General features: G+C 41.0%; 1 protein-coding gene across 1 annotated transcript in view; it reads left to right on the forward strand.

The window, feature by feature from the left end:
- Nucleotides 1-23,401, forward strand: part of LOC136145498 (uncharacterized) — a 147,500-nt gene extending 124,099 nt beyond the window's left edge. Inside the window, exons 5-6 of the mRNA XM_065903807.1 lie at nucleotides 21,143-21,232; nucleotides 22,677-23,401. Of these exons, the coding sequence (XP_065759879.1) occupies nucleotides 21,143-21,232; nucleotides 22,677-22,754 (168 nt within the window). The 3' untranslated portion in view covers nucleotides 22,755-23,401. The remainder of the gene's footprint in view (nucleotides 1-21,142; nucleotides 21,233-22,676) is intronic.
- Nucleotides 23,402-23,656: the final 255 nt, after the last annotated feature.

Genomic DNA, 23,656 nt, shown 5'->3' on the forward strand with positions numbered 1-23,656 from the left:
CTCTTCGATACATGCTAAATTGGTGATCCAAACACTATCCCTGAAGCCCTGAAAAAAGCTGCGTAACACAGACTAGGAAAAAACTTGGTGGAAATGCTATATTGAACCTTTAAATGTTGCCTCAATTGCAGAATCTTAATATAATTGAATCATATGCCAGAAAATATTTATTGTTAAAATGCAAATTTCTTTTGATTAGTCAATCTAAGTGAAAGCCTAACTTTTTTAAAATTAGAGTTTTTAAAGATAAAAGAATTATATTAAAATATAGGATGGCATATATATTTTAAAGCTCTAAACTTTATATGTATTATTTGACATTAAGTTGTTTTCTTTAAAGATAACTAACATTTTCAATGAATATATAAGCTATACAATTTTTCTTTTAATCAGACTATTATTTCATTATTATTTAACTTCTTTGCATTTTCTGATACCTGACTTTTAGAAATTTATATATCTTAACAGTTTAAGACTAGAAGATTGAAGTAAATAGATGAATTTATTTACCATCCAAAATCAACAATTAGAACATTCAAAACTAAAAGTGGTATAATGATACTACTACTTCTGTCAGTTCAGTTCAGTTGCTCAGTTGTGTTTGACTCTTTGCGACCCCATGGACTACAGCACGTCAGGCTTCCCTGTCCATCACCAACTCCCAGAGCTCGCTCAAACTCATGTCCATCGAGTCGGTAATGCCATCCCACCATCTCATCCTCTGTTATCCCCCTCTCCTCCTGCCTTCAATCTTTCCCAGCATCAGGGTCTTTTCCAATGAGTCAGTTCTTCGCATCAGGTGGCCAAAGTATTGGAGCTACAGCTTCAGCATCAGTCCTTCCAATGAATATGCAGGACTGATTTCCTTTAGGATTGACTTGTTTGATCTCCTTGTAGTCCAAGAGACTCTGAAGAGTCTTCTCTAAAACCAAAGTTCAAAAGCATCAATTTTTTGGTGCTCAGCTTTCTTTATGGTCCAACTCTCACATCCATAGATGACCACTGGAAAAACCATAACTTTAACTAGACGGCAAAGTAATGTCTCTGTTTTGTTTTGTTTTAATTAATTAATTTTTTATTGAAGGATAATCGCTTTACAGAATTTTACTGTTTTCTGTCAAACCTCAACATGAATCAAACATAGGTGCACATATATCCCCTTGCTTTCGAACCTCCCTCCCATCTCCCTCTCCATTCCACCCCTCTAGGATGATACAGCGCTCCTGTTTGAGTTTCCTGAGCCATACAGCAAATTCCCGTTGGCTATCTATTTTACATATGGTAATGTGAGTTTCCATGTTACTCTCTCCATACATTTCACCCTCTCCTCCCTTCCCCCCATGTCCATAAGTCTATTCTCTATGTCTGTTTCTCCATTGTTGCCCTGTTTAATATTCTGTCTAGGTTTGTCATAGCTTTTCTTCCAAGGAGCAATTGTCTTTTAAATTCGTGACAGAAGTCACCATCTGCAGTGATTTTGGAGCCCAAGGAAATAAAGTCTGTCTCTGTTTCCATTGTTTCGCTGTTTGCCATGAAATGATGGGACCAGATGCCATGATTTTAGTTTTTTGAATGTTGAGTTTTAAGCGAGCTTTTTCACTCTCCTCTTTCACTTTCATCAAGAAGCTTTTTAGTTCTTTCCTTTCTGCCATAAGGGTGGTGTCATCTGCATATCTGAGGTTATTGATATTTCTCCCAGCAATCTTGATTCCAGCTTGTGCTTCATCCAGCCCAGTGTTTCTCATGATATACTCTGCATTTAAGTTAAATAAGAAGGGTGACAGTATACAGTTCTAACTGTTGCTTCTTGACCTGCATACAGTCTTGTCAGGAGCCAGCTTAGGTGGTCTGGTATTCTCATCTTTTGAAGAATTTCCCACAGTTTGTTGTGATCCACACAAAGATTTTGGCGTAGTTGATAAAGCAGAAGTAGATATTTTTCTGAAAGTCTATGATCCAAAGGATATTAGCAATTTGATCTCTGGTTCCTCTGCCTTTTCTAAATCCAGCTTGAATGTCTGGAAGTTCTCAGTTCACACTGTTGAAGCTTAGCTTGGAGTCTTTTAAGCATTACTTTGCTAGTGTGTGAGATGAGTGCAATTGTGGGGTAATTTGAACTTTCTTTGGGATTGCCTTTCTTTGAGATTGGAATGAAAACTGACTTTTTCTAGTCCTGTGGCCACTGTTGAATTTTCCAAATTTGTTGGCATGTTGAGTGCAGCACTTTCACAGCATCATCTTTTAGGATTTGAAATACATCAGCTGGAATTCCATCACCTCCACTAGCTTTGTTCATAGTGATGCTTCCTAAGGCCCACTTGATGTCGCACTCCAGTATGTCTGGCTCTAGGTGAGTGATGACACCATCGTGATTATCTGGGTCATGAAGATCCTTTTGTATAATTCTTCTGTGTATTATTGCCACCTCTTCCTAATATCTTCTTCTGTTAGGTCCATGCCATTTCTGTCCTTTATTGTGTCCATCTTTCTATGAAATGTTCCCTTGGTGTCTCTAATTTTCTTGAAGAGATCTCTAGTCTTTCCCATTCTATTGTTTTCCTCTATTTCTTTGCATTGATCACTGAGAAAGGCTTTCTTATCTCTCCTTGCTATTCTTTGGAACTCTGGATTCAGATAGATATATCTTTCCTTTTGTCCTTTGCCTTTTGCTTCTCTTTCTTAGCTAAAATGTCTATATATGATCTTTTCTGTACTCTCTGATTTTGGAATGTGCTCCTACTTAAAAACATTGCAAATCTTCTTTATTTTAGTTAATTTGTGTTTTCTGCCTGACTAAAAGCAGCAGTGAGGCTCTACATTATTTTTGGCACTGTTTCACTCCATAATAAAGCTAGTTGGCACTCCTTCACACTCTAGGTGGATTTTATGAAGTACTTTGGCTTATAATAGATGTTTGGGTATGTCAGATCAGTAGCTCTTGGGACTGAAAAGTGCTGCTACAGTTCAGTAAAATTAGAAGGCAGTTTATGCAGCAGTTTTGAGAAGACAAGCAGGCATGAAAACCAGACAGATCACCATCGGTGTTTTGAGTGGGAGGAGAACTTGAAATGGGCTGGAGTTGAAGAATCCCTTGGGCAAGTCTCAGTAGAGGACCATGACCCATTAGACCAGATCAAAACAGGGCAAAGCTGTCGGCAGGTTGAAACCTATTGCCTTAGCCAAACAGGACAGGCTCAGGGAAGGCTGCGGTCATGATCAGATGAGTTAGGAGGAGGACCAGGAAGTTCCTTAAGGAATGTGAGACAGCCAGATAAGCAGAAGCGGAGGCCTCGCCCTGAGCTAGTGCTAAGTATCAGTTCCTCTTGGTTGTTTCCATAAGCTCTGCTACACTTGGGCTTTTCCTCTGTCTAGGCAAGTACAAATCTTCCTCAGGTGGCTCTGCTACTACGCCTGTGTTTCTAGGATGTGTTTGTTGGGGCAAATCAGCAGCTGTATTTTTCACTCCCAAGCCCTGAGCCCTGTGTGGGGGGGACAGCAGTGCTCTGCCTGCAGGCCTCAGCAGGGGTCTCCTCCAGGCTGAGTGCTCTGATTCCCTTAAGCTCCTTTGTGGGACTTTTACTCTGGTTGCTCCCCACCCCCACATCCTGGGCCAAGGGCCAGGCTTATAAAACCAGGCTTTGAATCAGGGCTTAGACATACGTTGCCTATAAAAATGTCTCTGAATTGGCAATAATTAATCTGCTGTGCAACTGTATTTGGCTCTAAAATGCTGTGTGTACTAGCAATTGCTCTAACTGGAAACAGATTCACGGCAGTTGGTCAGGGATGATATAAATATCCTCAATCAATGGGGGTGGGAAATCTAGGAATATTTCTGTTACTGTCTCCTTATCAAAGCTTTTAAAACTAATGAACTCTGATATTAGGTTTCTAAACGTTACAGGAAAAGGCTGTATCCAGTGTGATTTGATTCTCCTGTGATCTCTGGCCATCAGATAAGTGATTCTCAACTCAAGGCATTTAGAAATTAACATGAATGTGTTTTGGTTATCACAAGGACAGGTGAAAATTGCTGGCATTGAGTAAATTAGCCAGTGATGCTTACAGTCCTGCAAAACCAAGAGTTACCTGGCATAGAATTCCTCCAGCACACTCACAATTGACAACACTTGGAGTGATCTCTGGTTGACTCTCAGCTGTATTCCCACTAGTAACTATCACAAACTATTTCTGCTCTCAGAACCACTTAGTTACTACCATAATTTCACACTCTTCTTTCCTCAGACTTTTCATATTATTCAACAAAAGCTTAGTCAAATTCCCTCCCCTTTCCCTTTGCTATTCTCCATCTGTACCTGCCCAGCCTGGTATCTTTGCTGCCCTTTCAGAGAAAGAAATCTTCCTAAGGATAACAACAGCTCCATGGGAGGTATTGATTGCTCCCACCTTGCTCCACCCCATCCCATCCCAGCCCTCTCTCTTGCATCTTCAATGCCTTGCCAGTTCCTTCTTCCTCTCAGAAAAGTGCTTGAGTTTTTCCATGCTGATGTCAATAAAAGCAGAAACAAAAACTCTTAAAGCTGCTACTTACCCCCTCAAATTAACACTCCATATAATTTCTTCATCATCTACTGACTCCCAAAACCCTCATAAGCTGATTTGCACTCCCCATTTCTGCTCTCTTTAAGGTTATCTCAATGATCAGTTGCCAGACCACTCACTCTTCAAATTCTTTGCATTTCTCTGAAAAAACTGGAGCCTTGAAAACCCAGCTAAAGATCATTTCTCTTCTTGTTCCTTCAGCTGCTTCTTGATATCCCCAAGAAAACTGGGGCCAGCCACACCATAAGAGCATCTTAATTTTCTTGAGCTTCATTTTAACATTTCCTTAGGTATACTTGTGCAGGATCCTGGCTGGCCATCGTTGGGGCTCCTTTTCCTCATCATTTTCCCCTAATTTGGATACAGAGGTTGGCTGCACTCTATTTACTGTCCTTAGCCTTCTTCTCAACTAAGTAAATGATCCTCAAACCTACATACAGAACTAATCATAACCTCTTCTCTTGAACTCCAGGCCAGATTGCCAGCTGCCTGACAGATAATTTCATCCACTGGTTCATTGTTGCTGTTGTTTAGTCACTAAGTCATGTCTGACGCTTTTATGCCTCCATGGACTGTAGCCCGCCAGGCTCCCTCTCCTTGGGATTTCCCAGGCAAGAATAATGGAGTAGGGAGCCATTTCCTTCTCCACAGGATCTTCCTGATCCAGGCATTGAACCCACATCTCCTACATTGGCAGGTGGTTTCTTTACCACTGGGCCGCCAGGGAAGCCCAACAGCAAGGACCCAACAGAAGCAGAAGAGATCAAGAAGTGGCAAAAATACACATGAGGCTTATACAAAAAAGGTATTAATGGCCCAGACAACCATGATGGTGCGGTCACTCACCTAGACCCAGACACCCAGGAGTGTGAAGTCCAGAGGGCCTTAGTAAGCATTACTACAAACAAAGCTGGTGGAAGTAATGAAATTCCAGCTGAGCTATTTCAAATCTAAAAAGATGCTGCTGCTAAAGGGCTGCACTCAGTATGCCAGCAAATTTGGAAAACTCAGCAGTGGCCGTAGGACTGGAAAAATGTCACTTTTCATTACAATCTCAAAGAAGGGTGATTCCAAAGAATGGTCAAACTACCATACAATTGCACTCTTTTCAAATACTAGCAAAGTAATACTCAAAATACTCCAAGCTGGGCTTCAGCAGTGTGTGAACTGAGAACTTCCAGTTTTATAAGCTGTATTTAGAAAAGGAAGAGAAATCAGATATAAAATTGCCAACATCCATTGGATCACTGAAAAAGCAAGGGAATTAAAAAAAAAATATCTATTTCTGCTTCGTTGCGTACGTGAAAGCCTTTGACTGTGTGGATCACAACCAACTGTGCAAAATTCTTAAAGAGATGGGGTTACCAGACCACCTTACCTGTCTTCTGAGAAACCTGCATGTAGGACAAGAAGCAACAGTTCGACCTGGACCTGAACCAACAGACTGGTTCCAAATTGGGAAAGGAGTACATCAAGGCTATATACTGTCACCCTGCTTTTTTAACTTATATGCAGAGTATATCATGAGAAACGCTGGGCTGGATGAAGCACAAGCTGGACTCAAGATTGCCAGGAGAAATATCAGTAACCCTGGATATGGAGATGACCCCACTTTACTGACAGAGAGTGAAGAGGAACTAAAGGGCCTCTGAGGGTGAAAGAGGAGCGTGAAGAAGCTGGCTAAAATTGGAACATTCAGAAAACTAAGATCATGGCGTCCAATCCCATCACTTCACGGCAAATAGCTGGGGTAACAGTGGAACCAATGACAGATTTTATTTTTTTGGGCTCCAAAATCACTGCAGATGGTGATTGCAACCAGGAAATTAAAAGATGCTTGCTCCTTGGAAGAAAAGCGATGACAAACCTAGTATGCATGAGTGCTAACTCACTTCAGTTGGGTCTGACTCTACGTGATCCTTTGGACTGTAGCCTCCCAAGCTCCTCTGTCCAGGGGATTCTCCAGGCAAGAGGGTGGGGATGAAGTGGTAGAAACCTTATAAACAATCTTAGAGATAAATGAATATATCATATGTGCTTAAATATTTAAGGTAAAGAATGGGTGTATTTAGGTGTCTCTACTCAGGACAGCATGTGTTTTAGTTAACTATCTCCTGCAAAAACCCATGAAAGTGAAGTCGCGTCCGACTCTTTTCGACCCCGTGGACTGTAGCCCACCAGACTCCTCCGTCCATGGGATTCTCGAGGCAAGAATACTGGAGTGGGTTGCCATTTCTTCTCCAGGGGATCTTCCCAACCCAGGGATGGAACCCAGGTCTCCCGCATTGCAGGCAGATGTTTTAACCTCTGAGCCACCAGGGAAGCCCCTGCAAAACCCCACATGCAGGCATAAATCTACACACAGAAGATTAACTTCATTTAACACTGAATATTTAAGAAACTATGGTATTCTTAGGGTATGTACTTTATTACAATATTGAATGGTCACTAAAACAGAAATTGAAGAGCAATAGACCGTATGTCTCGCCGATCCTGCTGACTATACCAGGCGTCTTGCTGTATTTCACTGTGTGCACTGTTGAACCCAAGGTAGGCAAGAAGCTGGGGAAGAAAATGTGAGGAGCCATAGGAACTGAACACATGTTTATTTTCTCCAGCTGGCACAACACTTGTAGAGGCAGCAGACATGCTGTAGTCTCTCCTTTTGTGGTTGACCCAGCAGGCGCAGCCATAACGCAGCCTCCCCGCCATGACGCAGCCATAGCATAGTCACGAGGGCTATTTCAGGAGAGCTTATAGGCTTACAGAGCAAAAGTAGCCTGCGGCCGAGTGGGTGCATGGTGATGCACATGCGCAGTGCTGTAAGTGACCTCAGCTGTTACAAAACCATGTATCTGCAAACTATGGGGCGAAAGCAAGAGGGTGTGAAGCGAGAGAGCCTGACCACACCATCTTGGCTAATTTGCTCTTTCCCTACATTCCACCCCTTCAGGGTCTCTCACGTCACAGTCTACCCCAATCCATCTTCCGCAGTGTTCTCTTGGCAAGTAATTCTGACCCTTGAATTTATATCTTGCAACAGAAGCAGCTACAAAAACAATTACATCCACAATACACGGCGAGACCCAATACCAGGTATCATCTGAAACTCATGTTCCAGTCCTTGCCCTTACCAGGCTAGAGAAGAGCCACCCACCGCATGTGGAGTGCCTTTATCTCCCATGGCCAAGTCCAGTCCACCATCTGTCCTTGTGGGATCGCAGGAAAGCCTCCACGGGGCAGCTCCACCCCTGTGGAGCTTTTTATTAAGGACCCCCAAACCACCACCACCCACCCCCAAACGCAGGCTCCAGGCCCACCCCTTCAAAGAGGGGATTTGTGTGGCATTTACAGTCTACCCACATGATTCCAAATGCTTTCAACTCTGTTCTAGATCTCCAAGAGAATCAGGTGAGTACCACATCACAGGACACAGTTGCAGTACACTCCTACTCACTGTAGAACACAGCCGTGTTCTGAACCGTTTGGCCACCAAAGCCATCCATGTATGCACTAGGTCTGGGAAACCGCCCCGGCTTGCGGTCAGCGAGGCTGCGCTCAGCCCCAGTGTCAACCAGGGCCGGTACTCTCTGTACCTAGTGACCAGTGAACTGCAAGTTCTACCTGGGGTCTCTGGCCCCTGCTTGGGTTTTGCCAGAGGGCACCTTGGTCTGAGTCCTATTCCGAGCAGAAAAGGGCATCACCGAAAGGAACGTCCTTGGGCGCCATGTAATCTTTTAACTGACCCGACTGTATCTCTTGCTGTGGGTGCTTCCAGGCTCGGTAAACTGCGGCTCCAGTCTCAGTTGCCTCAGTAGCTCCAGGAGCACTGCGCTGTGCTATCTATCAATTTTATTTCTGTCAACTCCTGCAGCCAGAAAATCGGCTCGCGTTTGCATCCGTGTAACCCGGACGGGACCCTGCCGGCTCGGGCCCCCTGCAGGGTCTTCACACTTTCCAATGGTGTCTGGCATGTCATCTCTCTACTTCTCTCAGTAAGGATCCCCAAAACCCCCCACAGGTGCCAGAGGCCCAACCCTCTGTCCCAGAGTCACAAAAGGCAAGCTGCCAAGGTTTCCCCTTGCTTTTGCCAAAACTGCTTACCCAAGTCGACCAACTCCACCCGAGTACATGGTCGCTGCGCTGTGATCCCAGTCTCACCGGGGGCCCCTTGAGGATGCCCGCCTTGGTCACGGGCTGCTCAGGCGCCCCTTTTTGCCGCACAGTGGGCCTTGCTGCCAAGCGGGGACCCGTGGTGTCGCGATGTTCCTCGTCACCATCCCTCATTGCCTCACTGTCCAACCCCTGGCTCCTCAAGGCCTCGCAGCTTCTCTTCAGCGAGTGTACACGCTGCTCTACTCTTCTCTCTGTGGTCTGCGCACTCACGCAGCATCACGGAGGGCGCTATCCCTATGCGCCTTCAAGGCAGCCAGGAAAACCCACCCCGCAGGGCCGGCAGCAGCCCGTGCCACTTTGTCCAGTAAGTGCGGACTCACCGCAAGGCCTTTTCAATGCTGTCCTGAGATTTAGAGCTATTTGCACTAGGGGCTGAAGAAATAATACCCTATGTAGTCCCAACTTTCTGCTCATTAACAGATTTTCCTAAGCAGGTCGGCAGTTAAGAGTACCAACAGCATGGAGTGCTGAGTTTAAATATCACTCCAGAATACGGTAATTTAAAAATAGTACGGCCATTATCAGTATTTGGCTAATCTTGAAATCTGTACTTTGAAGAACCAAATTCTAGGAAATGCGTAAAACTAGAAAAGCCATTTCTGACTTTGTTATCTAGAGAAGCATGTGGTCATCACAAGGCTTACCTTCCTGTCAGCCATACCACAACCCACCCATATCCCTCACCACACACACACACACACCCACACACACACCCACACCCACACACACACACCCACCCACACACACACACACACACACACACACACCAGTGCTGAGATTTTCCTGAGAACAAAGGACTTAGTTCATCATTCTTCCTAATAAACTCACCATAGTAGAACAGTTTGGACATACCATACAAAACATCTCTTTGAATATATTCAAATAACTTAATGTTTAGACCGATTTCTAAGAGGTTCGTATTTTCTTTGTGTGACACACCATTTCTTAGGTGTGCTCAATCATGATGAAATTGTGAAAGTTGTAATATATTTAAATTTAAGATTTTTAAATTTTTTGTATAACTAAAATTAGAGAAAAATCATGTATTTTTCTTGGGGGCATCTGGTAACTTCACTAAGAAGGAAAGAGTTTAAATTGCTTCTTGTTGCTTTGAGCAAATCCATATGGTGCCAATCATTACCTACACCAGCCAATGAGAGAAGTGAATTTCACTAGTGTGTTCTGAGATTTAGTCTGATCATCTGTTGTTGCTATTCTAATTCCACACAGAGGCATTTTCTTTCTTTTTTCATTTAATGCTTTCCAGAAACTACATATAATCAATTGATATGGTCTATTTTTCCATATAGCTCACCAATAATAATTTAGCCAAAACTAACAGGAAATTGACTTGGAGTCTGATCTCTAATGAATACTGAAAGCAAGCTCAGCACATTAAAAGAAGTAATTATGAAGCACCCCACTGTGTGTAATATGCTCGGTCAGCCAAAACAGAAGACTTTTCTATTTTTATGAGCTTTGTCAAATTTAAATTATGTCACATTGTAAGACAAAAATTTTAAAGAATTTGTTAGTAGCAATGCCACTCTTTAAATATTTATTTTTAAAATTATCCTTCATGTAACTTAAAGACAATTTTTTGAAGCAAATGGCCTAGACATACCAATAAAAATACCTATTCATTTGCAAAAAAAGTAATAAATACCACAGGTATTTCTAGCTAATTATATATACATACACTATAGTGTGTGTGTGTGTGTGTACATGCTATATAGCACACCAGTCCCGTAATCAGCATTAACTGGGAAAGTGCAGAGGTCATCTGGCTCATCACTGAACTTCACAGCAGGCTGCCCTCTGTTCCTCTGGAACATAGCTCGTGTGGTTTCTTAACGCTTGCTCATCCTCCTTGCTTCTCTTGGGTGCAGTCGTGGTCATGACTAGCCCTTGGCAGGGTCCACCACTTACCAAGCACCTCTGTGCTGTTTACACACCGATTCCTGTCAGCTGGCAGCGACTCCCTCACAAACCATCTCCCGCCTCCTTCCTTCCCTTACTGAACTCAACTCTGACTTGACATAGAATCTCCACTCTTCCTGCATTCTCATGTTCATACTTATTCTGACTGTTTCCTGACGTGTTTCCCTACTTTTGTCCACAGTGTATCTTCCTGCCACTTTGCCCTTCTCTATCATATCTCCTTTTCATCACCTTCACTTTCCCCAGATCTTTCCACGGGCAGATCTGTCCGGCTGAGCGCTTGGCACCAGCCAGGCTGAGCTCTCCCTTGTGTCACTAGTAGTGGGGGCGGTGAGGTCGGAAGGCTCTGGTGAGCAGCGCTCCCTGGGATGGGCTTGGTGCAGGGGTGGGCAGTCAGATCACTATTCAGGTTAGCAGTCTCCAGGGGAGTAAATGCCCACCTCTGAGGGCTATTTCAAATGCATACCCTTCCTAGGGAAAATCTTAAGAAACTTGAACTTGTATCAGTCACAGAATTGCCTGGGGGCTCATTAAAGCTGATTGCCAGCTTCCCCACACTCCACCCACATCCAGATTCTATAGGTCTGGGGATGAGATTGGAATACGCAATTCTAATAGCTCCCAGGCTATTCACGTGCCCCCCGGCCGGAGATCACTGCTTGAGTAGCACTACTTTGCAATGCTTTCTGTTTTTCTGATCTCTAACAAATAATTCTGGATACACTTTACAGCAAATCACCTATACCCTTATTTCTGTGGAACTGATCAGCAGGTAATCCCTGTTAAGTGACACTAACTCATTACATTATTTTCTCATAGCTAAATAACATGAATTTCCTTAGCTTTTTATAAAATCTATTCTGTAAATCTTTCATTACTCTATTGTTCTCTTCTATTTTTTCTACCAGTTGCCCACATCACTCTCCAGTTGTGGAAATGCAAACTGAATTTAGTAATCTATATAGTGTTGAAACCAGCAGGACCCTGTGGAGCTCCTGGGCGCAAAAGACTTTCTCTGTCTCTTTTTTCTTATTTGTAGGGAATAGACTCCAGCCTCCCTGACCTTCCCTGAATTCCAAAGAGCAGGTTCAAACAGCTGCTAATCAAGGAAGGGAGGTGATACAGAGACAAGGGAGGATCAATCTAAAAACAATAATGCAGCCTTGGGACAGGGTCCTGATTCAACCTCAGGGTACATGTTAAATACCTTTGGGCTCTTTTGCAGAACTAAAACACCCAACAAATGGAAGATGTTAACTACGATACAGCATTCTTTATTCCAGAGAGAAGGTCACAGTTTAAACACATATTGAACTGTATCAATTCATTCAACGGGTGTTATTAAGTGAAAGGCTATCTGATCTACTCAGGACTTTTTCAGCACTTTTAAATTTCAGTTATTCTGCCTCACGAGTTTCTTATGATACTAGGTGGGAAGTACATCATACAGTGATAAATAATGCACTGGAGGTCACAGTTATTGAGCCATGATTCAAACCCAGGCAGTCTAGCTCCCCATTCTGCACTCCACCCCTTACCTCACTTTACCAGAAAACTGCCCTCATGTCTTCCTCTCTGCAGCCCGGTGACAGACTCTCCTCTACAGCATTTCTTTTTGCAGAGCTGGACACTGATGTTTCCGAGATAATGGGATGTGTGGTACATGTGGGTTTGAGGCTTTGCCTTGATCCGGTACTGACATGTCTAAAGTGATCCAAAATTTATTAGTGTGGGTATCATGACCTTAGTTTGATGCTAGTTTGAAAAATTTATGTTTTTCAAGTCTCTGGTAAAATATTTTTATAGTTTTTAAATATTAAGATTAGTATCTTGATTATTAATTATTGTGTCTTGATAATTAATAATTATCTGAAATTTGGTTATCTGTTTTTGTAGATAAACTGTCAGTCTTATTCACAGTTTCCCTCTCTGCAACGAGGTGTCCCTCCCCTGCATTAGTTGGACATCGATGTTTCTAAAGTATGATGAGATGGCTGGTACATGTGGCTCTGGGGCTAGTGCCCTGATCTAGCACTCCTGTGCTTAAATTGATGCAACTTTACATAATGAGAACCAATCTTGGCCAGCATTTCATCCTTCCCTGAGCTCCTAAAAGATCTTGTATTATTCTCTTGTCACACACTGCCCGGGGTTGTTATGGAAGACTAGTATGCATCCTGCTTAGAAGTATTTGTCCAGTAAATAAAGAAACGAATGAGAAAAGTCTGGGGAGAATTCTGTATCACCTGAAGTTCACTAGCAGACTTTTTCTGTGAATATAATTTCAGTAGTTATAGAAGCATGATTAATAACAGTTCTCATATAATTTACAATCTTCTCATTAAGCCCACATTCCACCTGGTTATATGTACATAGAGAAAAAATGAGTCAGATACATACTAACAGTCATCAACTTACAAAGGAAATAGTAACCTAGGGCAGGTTCTCTTACTTAAAATTAATTTTTGCTTAAAATAACATTTAGAAATTGCTCTTAAACATTCCTTTTATTCATTAATTTGAGTAATAGTAAATGCATCTAATTCTAATGAAATTTGGTCGCTGAAGTTGCACAGCGGAAAAGAAAATCAAAGTCTAGTTGTTTCAGCTCCTCGAAGGTAAAAAGTTTAAGAGAGAAAAAAATCTCCTGACACCAGTCTTGTGATTAACACAAAGTATCCTGCATATAGGCATCAAAGCAAAATGGAAAAAGTTATTTTCAAGCCATTGATGATGAAGCTGGCTTCTATGAGTCTTAATCCCAGAACAAATTTTGAATGTATAAATTTTTATATTGATGCCTGTGCATTCCATCAGCATAGTTGTTCTACTTCCATAATAATTTTATTTTACTATGCATCCTTGCATAGCTTCAATTATATTCATTTGTTTTCATGTTATTATTCAAGAAATTAATCAAAACAATGTTTAAAATATCATAAGGAAAATATTTTGTTACTAAATGACAGGATATCTCTACTACATGCAAGGATGTCAGCTACCTTTTCTTTTCCATTGAATTTCCTCTTTTTTTTGCCGCCACTCCTTTCACAGATCCACATCTTGGTCACGATATACCGTCTCACGCTGCCCTGGACAGTGTTGATTGTATCTGAAGTATCTCCATGATGTGCAATAAATATAAATATACACATATGGAAACAGGCCATTAGTCCACACTGTTAATATGATATGTGTGTGCACGTATATGTCCCCCTCATGCTCTGAGTGCAGGGAACAGTGCACAGAAGATACAATATAGCTTTGTCTGGAGGTCACTAGTAAGTCTTCCCTGGAACACTTGTGGACTGCCTACTAAGATATTCTGACTTATGGGACTTCCCTGGTGGTCCAACAGTTAAGACTTCATGATTCCAATGCAGGGGGCATAGGTTTGATCCCTGATTGAGGAACTAAGATCCCATAGGCCTCAAGGCCAAAAAAAAAAAAAAAAGGATATTCTGACTTCAGCATATACTTCATGGTACCTGGTTTAGTCCATGATCAAATGTTTGAAGGACAAAAAACTTCAGAGGAAAAAAGATTCATCTTGATACCAACCTCATGGTCACCTGATATATGCTACATATGTGGACTTTTTTTTTCTACCACCAACTTTGTGTCCTGACAAACAGATTTGAATTCTAAGACTGATAGCAGTTAGCTATGCTAGTGCTGAAACCATAGCAAAGAAACTGGAAGGAAGTTTCTATAATGTTAAAATGCAAGTTTTACCATGGGTTAAACCTTTTTCAAATGAACTGTCAATTAAACAGTGTGTGTGTGGGGGGGGGGGGGGGCGGTAAGGGGATCAATTTAGGATTGACAGAAGCACATTGCTGATATGAAGGCCACCATTACCATTACTGATGCTTGGGAAATCTGACCGGTAGCTGTAGAGTGGTGACTAGAAGAAGCGCTCACTGTCCTCTAAACAGGGCTGAGGCAGAGGGATTGCTAACACGCAGCACTGGCCATGCATGCCCACAAGGACCATAGCATCAGTATCCTGTGAATGCTCCCCTTGATTACAGCTGCCATTGTTGAAGGCATGCTGTGTACTGCCTATTCATGATGGGTGAGTGTACTTAAAATGCAGGCCAACTCCAGAAAGACCCTTTTGTGGTTAGATTGGAGGTATCAGGATAAACTCATGACTTTGAAAATATAAAGGGAAAGGAAATATACATAGAGTACAACATCTGTGTGTGTATTTAGGTATATGTGTGTGTGTGTATGTGTGTGTGGGTATATGTGTGTACGTGTATTTGTTGTTCACTCAGTTGTGTCTGACTCTTTGCAATCCCATGGACTGCAGCACGCCAGGCTTCCCTGTCCTTCACCAGCTCCCAGAGTTTATTCAAATTCATGTCCATTGAGTCGGTGATGCCATCCAAGCATCTCATTCTCTGTCACCCCCTTCTCCTCCTGTCTTCAATCTTTCACAGCATCAGGTCTTTTCTAAGGACTCAGTTCTTTGCAAGAGGTGGCCAAAGTATTGGAGCTTCAGCTTCAGCATCAGTCCTTCCAATGAATATTCAGGACTGATTTCCTTTAGGATTGACTGACTTGATCTCCTTGCAGTCCAAGGGATTCTCAAGAGTCTTCTCCATCAAAAGCATCAATTCTTCAGCACTCAGCTTCCTTTATGGTCCACCTTTCACATGTGCGTGTGACCACTGGAAAAACAATAGCTTTGACTAGATGGACCTTTGTTGGCAAAGTAATGTCTCTGCTTTTTAATACCCTCGCTGTTTGGCATAGCTTTTCTTTCAAGGAGCAAGCATATTTTAATTTCATGACTGCAGTCACCATTTCTTTGGAGCCCAAGAAAATAAAGTCTGTCTCTGTTCCCATTGTTTCCCCATCTATTTGCCATGGGACCAGATGCCATGATCTTACTTTTTCAAATGTTGCATTTTAAGCCAGCTTTTTCTACTCTCCTGTTTCATTTTCATCAAGAGGCTCTTTAGTTGCTCTTTGCTTTCTGCCATAAAGGTGGTGTCATCTGTATATCTGAGGTTATTGATATTTCTCCTGGCAATCTTGAGTCCAGCTTGTGCTTCATCCAGCCCAGCGTTTCTCATGATGTACTCTGCATATAAGTTAAATAAGCAAGGTGACAATACACAGCTTTCATGTACTCCTTTCCCAATTTGGAACCAGTCCATTGTTCTCTGTCCAGTTTTAACTGCTGCTTCTTGACCTGCATATAGGTTTCACAGGAGGCAGGTAAGGTGGTCTGGTATTTCTATCTCTTTAGTTTTTTCCACAGTTTGCTGTGATTCACACAGTCAAAGACTTTAGCATAGTCAATAAAGCAGAAGTCGATTTTTTTCTGGAATTCTCTTGCTTTTTCTATGATCCAGTGGATGCTGGCAATTTGATCTCTGGTTCCTCTGCCTTTTCTAAATCCAACTTGAACATCTGGAGGTTCATGGTTCATGGACTGTTGAAGCCTGGCTTGGAGAATTTTGAGCATTATTTTGCTAGTGTGTGAGATGAGTGCAATTGTGCAGTAGTTTGAGCATTCTTTGGCATTGCTTTTCTTTGGGATTGGGATGAAAACTGATTTTTTCCAGTCCTGTGGCAACTGCTGAGTTTTCCAAATTTGCCAGCATATTGAGTGCAGCACTTTCGCAGCATCATATTTTAGGATTTGAAATATATCAGCTGGAATTCCATCATCTCCACTAGCTTTGTTCATAGTGATGCTTCCTAAGGCCCACTTGACTTCGAACTTCAAGATGTCTGGCTCTAGGTGAGTGATCACAGCATCGTGATTATCTGGGTCATGAAGATCTTTTTTGTACAGTTCTTCTGTGTATTCTTGCCACCTCTTCTTAATATTTCTGCTTCTGTTAGGTCCATACCATTTCTGTCCTTTATTGTGCCCATCTTTGCGTGAAATGTTCCCTTGAGATTTTGCTCAGTTGTGTTCAACTCTTTGCGATCCCATGAACTGTAGCCTTCCATGCTACTCCGTCCGTGGAATTTTTCAGCCAAGAGTACTGGAGTAAGTTGCCATTTCCTTCTCCAGGTGATCATCTCAACCCAGGGATTGAACCCAGGTCTTCTGCATTGCAGGCACACGCTTTACTGTCTTAGCCACCAGGGAAGCCCAACGTTCCCTTGGTATCTCTAATTTTCTCAAAGAGATCTCTAGTCTTTTCCATTCTATTGTTTTCCTCTATTTCTTTGCATTGATCACTGAGGAAGGCTTTCTTATCTCTTCTTGCTTTTCTTTCTAAGCTCTCCTTACCTCTGCATTCAGATGGGTGTATCTTTCCTCTTCTCCTTTACCTTTCACTTCTTTTCTCAGCTATTTGTAAGGCCTCCTCAGACAACCATTTTGCCTTTTTGCATTTCTATGCATGTATATATACAATTGCTTCCTTTTCCTGTGAGCTGAGAGGGTATGGAATCAGTGACAATCCAGTAGTGGCGAACACACCAAGTGTCCAGATTTTAATTTCTGAATGTTATTCTACACTAGAACAAAGGTTGTGAGAAATGGTGTTTTTAGGATTGGAGTGGAGGAAAAAAAAGATGAGCTTGGAACATCTTTGGTGGCAGGAAGTAGAGAAATGCTCAAAGAATGGTGGAGATAAAGCAAAAGAAGGCCTGGGCCAGTCGGAAGGAGCTCATACAAGACAAACTTGGAATAATTTGACCATCAAAATAAACTAAATATTTATGGATCATAACCCATTGAATAAAATAAAAATGCAATAAAGTCTGAAATAATATTAATATATAGGAGAGAATGGAAAGCTTTTCCTTATGATAGAAATATCCTTGATGTAGAAAGAATGATGAAAGTAGAAATATTACCATTTGGCATTATTTTGTGTTCCTGGACCGAATTTCAGCTTGGGAGGGTGTTCCCACACCATCACCAATTCTCTAGACAATTGAGTATCCTACAATTTGACTCAGTTCTGCTATTATCCTCCCTGACTGTAAGATAGCATCAGACTCCAGTTTAAGGGTTCAGTCCTACAAGACTCCCTCCAACCCTTTCAGATGCCAGTCACAGTTCTAGGCTGCCGCCTGTACTTCTGACCAACTGGCTATAAATCAGAGTTTCCCATGACACGCCCCCTTTCCCCCACATTGAGTTCAAATAATTTGTTAGAGTAGCTCACAGAATTCGGGAAACCCGTTTACTCACTAGATTACTGATTTATTACAGAAGAATACATCTTGGGAACAGCCAGATGCCCAAATGCATAGGGGAAGGGGCACAAAGCTTCCCTCCCTCTCCAGGTGCCCATTCACCCCACATCTCCACGTGTTCACCAACCTGGACGCTCTCCTGAGCCCTGTCCTTACGAGTTTTTAAGGAGCCTTCATTACGTAGACATGACTGATTAAATCATTGGCCACTTGGCAGTTGACCGCATGTCCAACAAACCTGCCTCCAATCCCCAGAGGTCAGGGGGACGGGACTGAAAGTTTTAACCCACTCATCCCAGTGTCTGTTTCCTCTCGTGACCAGCTCCCATTCTTGGGTGATCTGAACTGGAGTGGAGTGTGTATGCTCAGTCATGTCCAGCTGTCTGCGACCCATGGACTGTAGCCCACGAGAATCCTGTCTGTGGAATTCTCCAGGCAAGAATACTAGAATGGGTTGCCACTTGCTTTTCCAGGGGATCTTCACCACCCAGGGATTGAACCCATGTCTCTTACATTTGACCTGCATTGACTGGCAGATTCTCCTAAAAGTCACCTTATTGACAAACCAAAAGACCACTTTCTCCCTCTCAGCACTTAACGTGTTCCAAGTGTTTTAGAAGCTTTGTACCTGAAACAGTGAGGAAGACCAAATATATATTTATTATTATTGAAACAGAGCAACATCCTGTGGGGTCTCCCAGTTACAAATCCTTTCCTTGTCTCCTGTTTCTTGCTTGCACAAAATAGGCTTCATTCAACCTCTCTGACCTTCCCTGAGTTCCAAAGGGCAGATTCAAACAGCTGCTTATCAAGTAAGGGAGAGGATGCAGACACAAGAAAGGAACAATCAGGAAACAATAGTGCAGCCTTGGGGTAGGATCCTGGTTCTTCCTCAGAGAACATATGTAAAACTTTCTTCGAATTGTTCAGCAGAAACTAAGGCCCCCTCCCACATGGAGGACAGTAACTTCAGGCTGAGAGCAAGATTCCTGGAGTACTGCCATATTACCTCACCACCAACCAATCAGAAGAAAGTTTGCCCACAGTAGGACAACTCTGACCCCTTCCCCAAATGATTCTCCCTTTAAAAAGTTTCATATGAAGCAAAATCTTTGGAGTTTGTGTCTGGACAAGAGTCAGTCTTCTCCCCAATTTGCCAGCCTCTTGAATAAAGCAACTTTTCCTTCCCAATCAACACTCCTCTCTTGAGTATTGACTCTTGAGCAGCAAGCAGTCAAACCTGAGTTTGATAACATTATAAATCACAATATCACAGGCAATCACCTTAGTAATAATTGACTCAGGCAAGAATCATCAGTGGATGCTAAAACTATGAAAGAAAGTTGGATATTACCAGGGTATATATATATATAGCAGCAAAGTATCACCCTATAAGATACATGTTAGTTACAAAAGGAAAACAGTAACTTACAATGGATAAAGGAGGCAAACATACCTTAACCATTTGATAAAAGTTGTCATCAATAGTGTCAGTGCCTTGCAGCCTAACACTACCGGAACACACTTGTGATTGAACAAGCAGTGAGGGGAAATGCACACCATGGGACACCCTGGGGCCTCTCAATGAAAGGGTGTGAGCAAGGACTCAGAATTTGGGTATGTTAGGTCATCTGGGAGAAGGGTTAGGAAGTGGCTTGTTCAGTTGCTAAGTCATGTCCTATTCTTTGTGCACAAGGCTTCCCTGTCCTTCACTATCTCCCAAAGTTTCCTCAAACTCATGTCCATTGAGCCAGTGATGTCATCCAACCATCTCATCCTCTGCCATCCCTTTCTCCTCCTGCCCTCAATCTTTCCCAGCATCAGGGTCTTTTCCAATGATTTGGCTCTTTGCATCAGGTGGCCAAAGTATTAGAGCTTCAGCTTCAGTGTCAGTCCTTCCAGTGAATATTCAGGGTCAATTTCCTTTAGGATGAACTGGTTTGACCTCCTTGCAGTCAAAGGGACTCTCAAGAGTCTTCTCTAGAACCACAGTTCAAAAGCATCAATTCTTTGGCACTGGGGATTGTAATCTGTCAGGAAGCAGGGGTAATTCTGTTTTGGGTGTCTTATTAAAGCTTATATAAAGGGAAGGAAGACTAGACTAAAACGAGAGTTGTAGCTGATAAAGAAATCACAGGTGCACATGTTAGCTAGAACGGAGGGATGTTTGACCACCTGTATAATGATGACAGTATTCATTGTTTTATCTCTGTCCAGGCATGAAAATGGAGGGTTCTTGCCACAAGGTCTTGGAGTAGCCTTGACTAATACTGACATTCTGGAAAATAGTTTATGTACAATAAAACACCTCAGCCAGGTTGTGAGTACCGGTTATCTCCTAGCAACACCAAGGCCTAGCTGGTAGCATCTTCAGATCCCAGATGTCAAGCACTGCTTTTCTCATTCTTGCTGGTAATGGGACAGATCAACATCACATGTCCTCTTATATGAGAAGGAAAACAGTATCGCTCTTGTGCATTCCTACCCCTAAATGCAGAACCTGAACCTAATCATGAGGAAACATCAAACACAAACTGATGGACATAGCAGGCATGCATTCTTTAAAAATGTCAGTGTCGAACAGGAGAGAGACTGAGGAATTGTTCTAGAGTAAAGGAGATGACCACACATAAAGGCCAGCTGCACTGTGTGATCTGGAAACTTATTTCACTGTAACAGGCTGTACTGCAGCAATGGAAAATTCTGAATAATTTATAGTTTAGATAATTATAGAAATGCTAATTTTCTGATTTTGATAATTATACTGATAAATAAGAGAATGTCTTTACTTTTAGGAAACACACTGAATAATTTAGAGGTCAAAGGGCATCATACCTACAGCTTCTTCTCACAATTTAGAAAAAAAAGAACATATTTGTTTAAGTGTGTGTGTGTGTGTGTGTGTATACAAAGAGAAAGAAAAAGAAATGATAAAACAAGATTTAGAAAATCTGGGTGACAAATATAGGGAATTCATATTTTTACAACTATTCTAGAAGTTTGTAATTAGGTACAAATTAAAAGAAAAATGCCTTTCTCATTTACCTCATGCTTTTCTTTTCTGAGTGAAAATATTCTGGATGAATAGCTTCAGTATTTCACTCACTGCATTTTGAATAAAATATTTACATTCATACTTACATTTAAATCTCCAACTTTAATTTTTCACAGCTATCCAAGGACTGACTTGTAGGGTTTCTTTAGGAGGTGGATGCTTCCTTCAGCAGTTCTGATATTTGGTAAAACTTGTTATAATTGATCTTTTCTGTTTTTAATTCTGTAGATACTAATTGCCAGGAACGTATGTGTTAAACTTTGTTTGAAAAATTCCCTTGGTGGTGGAGGCACTGCCTTACTAAGAAGTGGCCCACAGGTGAGTATCTGAGCAGCGAATGCTTTCTCTTTTCCATCTTTTCCCATGTGTTGCTGACATCTGTCTGTATCAGTAGGCCTCTATAAAACATATACACTAATACTACAGAGCTCTTAGTTTGGAATGAGGAATAAAACAGAAGTGAAGTCTTTTTGATAACTTCTTGAGGAAGCATAATTGTCTTCATTTTAGTGAGTATTGTTTTAGAGGATTTGAAGACCATATAACAAAAGAGAAAACTTAAACAATGTTTAAGATAATAATTCATATATGACTTAATCTTGAAACTGAAGAGTGTTTAGTATTCTATAGGCTAAGAGCCATTATTTGAGGTAAAGAAAGTTATTATCTTATTATCAGGTCCAGAGTCTGTGGGTTGAAACATGCCTGGGTCATCCCAGGAAGGAACTAAAGTGAAGTAGCTTTAACTCAGCTCTAAATTTTGCCTCTAATTTTGAAACTTTTACTTCAAATAGAAGGTCTTACTTATTATTGATAACTGGTGGTGACTATGTAATTTCTAATAAATATGTATTACAGTCTGCTTTTAGTGGGAGTAACTTTAGGTCCTCATGCGCGCGTGCGTGTGTGTGTGTGTGTGTGTGTGTGTGTGTGTGTGTGTGTGTGTGTGTGTGTCGGGGGCCATGCCTCACCATTTGGACACCACTGTTAACCTCACCTGTATCCACTGTCTGTTTAATAAAAGTTCGGTCTGCTTCAGCTGTTAAAAAAAAAAAAAAGAAGAAGAAATCATAGAAATAATTTTATTCTGTTCAAAATTTAAAAGGCCAGAAGTACATAAGTGATCTTTCTCTGTAGTTCTGCTGTCTTTTAATAAATCATTTGAACCCTCTGAAGTTCAAGAAATCATGCTAAGCTGTAGTCATCAGATAAAAGAAAAAATTGTAAAGGTGATAAAAATAGCTCACATTTTCAGCTATGATTTTTTTCTGAGCTGATAACGTGCAGTTATCATTGATGAAATTAAAAAAAAACTTCTACTCACATGGCGAATCACTAGCAGAAAGAAGATATTTCAGTTTATTTATATGTTCAGTTTACTTATACATTTACCTGTGCATTATGCTCTGTATGTGACTCTTATTTTCCTCTTACACTTTTTCTTCTCTATTGTGTTCTTGTAACTAGTACATTCCCACATAAGCATTAAGCTTTTCTGATTCAGTATCTCCTTTATTCACATAAAACTTTTTTATTTGTGCTTCATCTAGAATTCATCTATCAAGTAATATCTTTTATTTGTAACTGTTTACCCTTAGTATGCATTTCTGAAATTTCTTAATTGTCAGTATATCAAATAAAATCTTATTTATCCAAATTATTTAAAGAGAAGTAACTTTTTAAAGCTGTGTTACATGAAAACTAGTAACTGTAATAGAGTCCTCTAAACATTTAGAACTTTTCCATTTGTTTTGCTCAATAGGGCAAAGTGCTTGGACAAATGGTATTAGACTTCCAGATTAAAGGTGTTCCTGATTTCAAGTCATTAGCAGATGGATAAAAGAGCTTCGGCACTGAGAAACTTACTGTTTCTTAGTACAAATGCAAAATTGAATCCGAGGTAAAAGGATATAGAAAATATGCATTATAAATAAACACCAGCTTGGTGGATTGAATACCAGTATTAATAATATGATCATTGGAAGGTAGAAGACAGTAAGTGATTTTTAACACAGAACTGTAAACAATAGCAATTTAACATATAAGACAGATAAGAAGGTTGATAGATATATCCTCTAGGCATCTGATAAAGGTGTTCTTTAATTCTTTAAAGCATATACTTTAAAACTTTAATAAGCTGTGATTTGTTTAATAATATATTAACTTTTAGAGTATCCCTCTTGGATACCCAGATCTAAGCTCTGTTAATCTTGTCATTTGTTTAAAGATTTTATTCCTCTTCCTTTAAAATGTTGTTTATACATCTTATTATCCTTTCAAAGTAATCTTCATGCATAAATATACAGATTAAGTTCAGATCCAAACAAGCAGTCTATCAATCTCTTATATAACTTTAACATATTTGTGGCATCCTCACACTGATTTTGAAAAAATATAAAAATTTGAATATTTTGTCCTTTTCAGTAGGAGTTTGAAAGTTAACAGTGACCTAATACTTTGAACTCAAATTAAGTTCAAAGTTTGCTATAAGACTACTTTTGCATTTTAGTCAGGGAACTAACCACTTTTAGCTTCCCTGTAAGAATTTTCTGTTTCATAGTAAATAGTTTGGTAATAATTTTGAAGCAATTTGACATAATAAAAATGTGAATAAGAATTTTAATGATTTATCCTGATAAGCCTGATTTCCCCTAGTCTCCATCAGGAACAGGACCCCCTCAATAAGCACCTTGCCATGCCTTTAATACTAGAGGTTGACATCACTAGGGAAGAGCTAATTGT

This window comes from Muntiacus reevesi, chromosome 13, assembly GCF_963930625.1.
Source record: "Muntiacus reevesi chromosome 13, mMunRee1.1, whole genome shotgun sequence".
In the NCBI taxonomy this organism is placed as follows: Eukaryota; Metazoa; Chordata; class Mammalia; order Artiodactyla; family Cervidae; genus Muntiacus; species Muntiacus reevesi.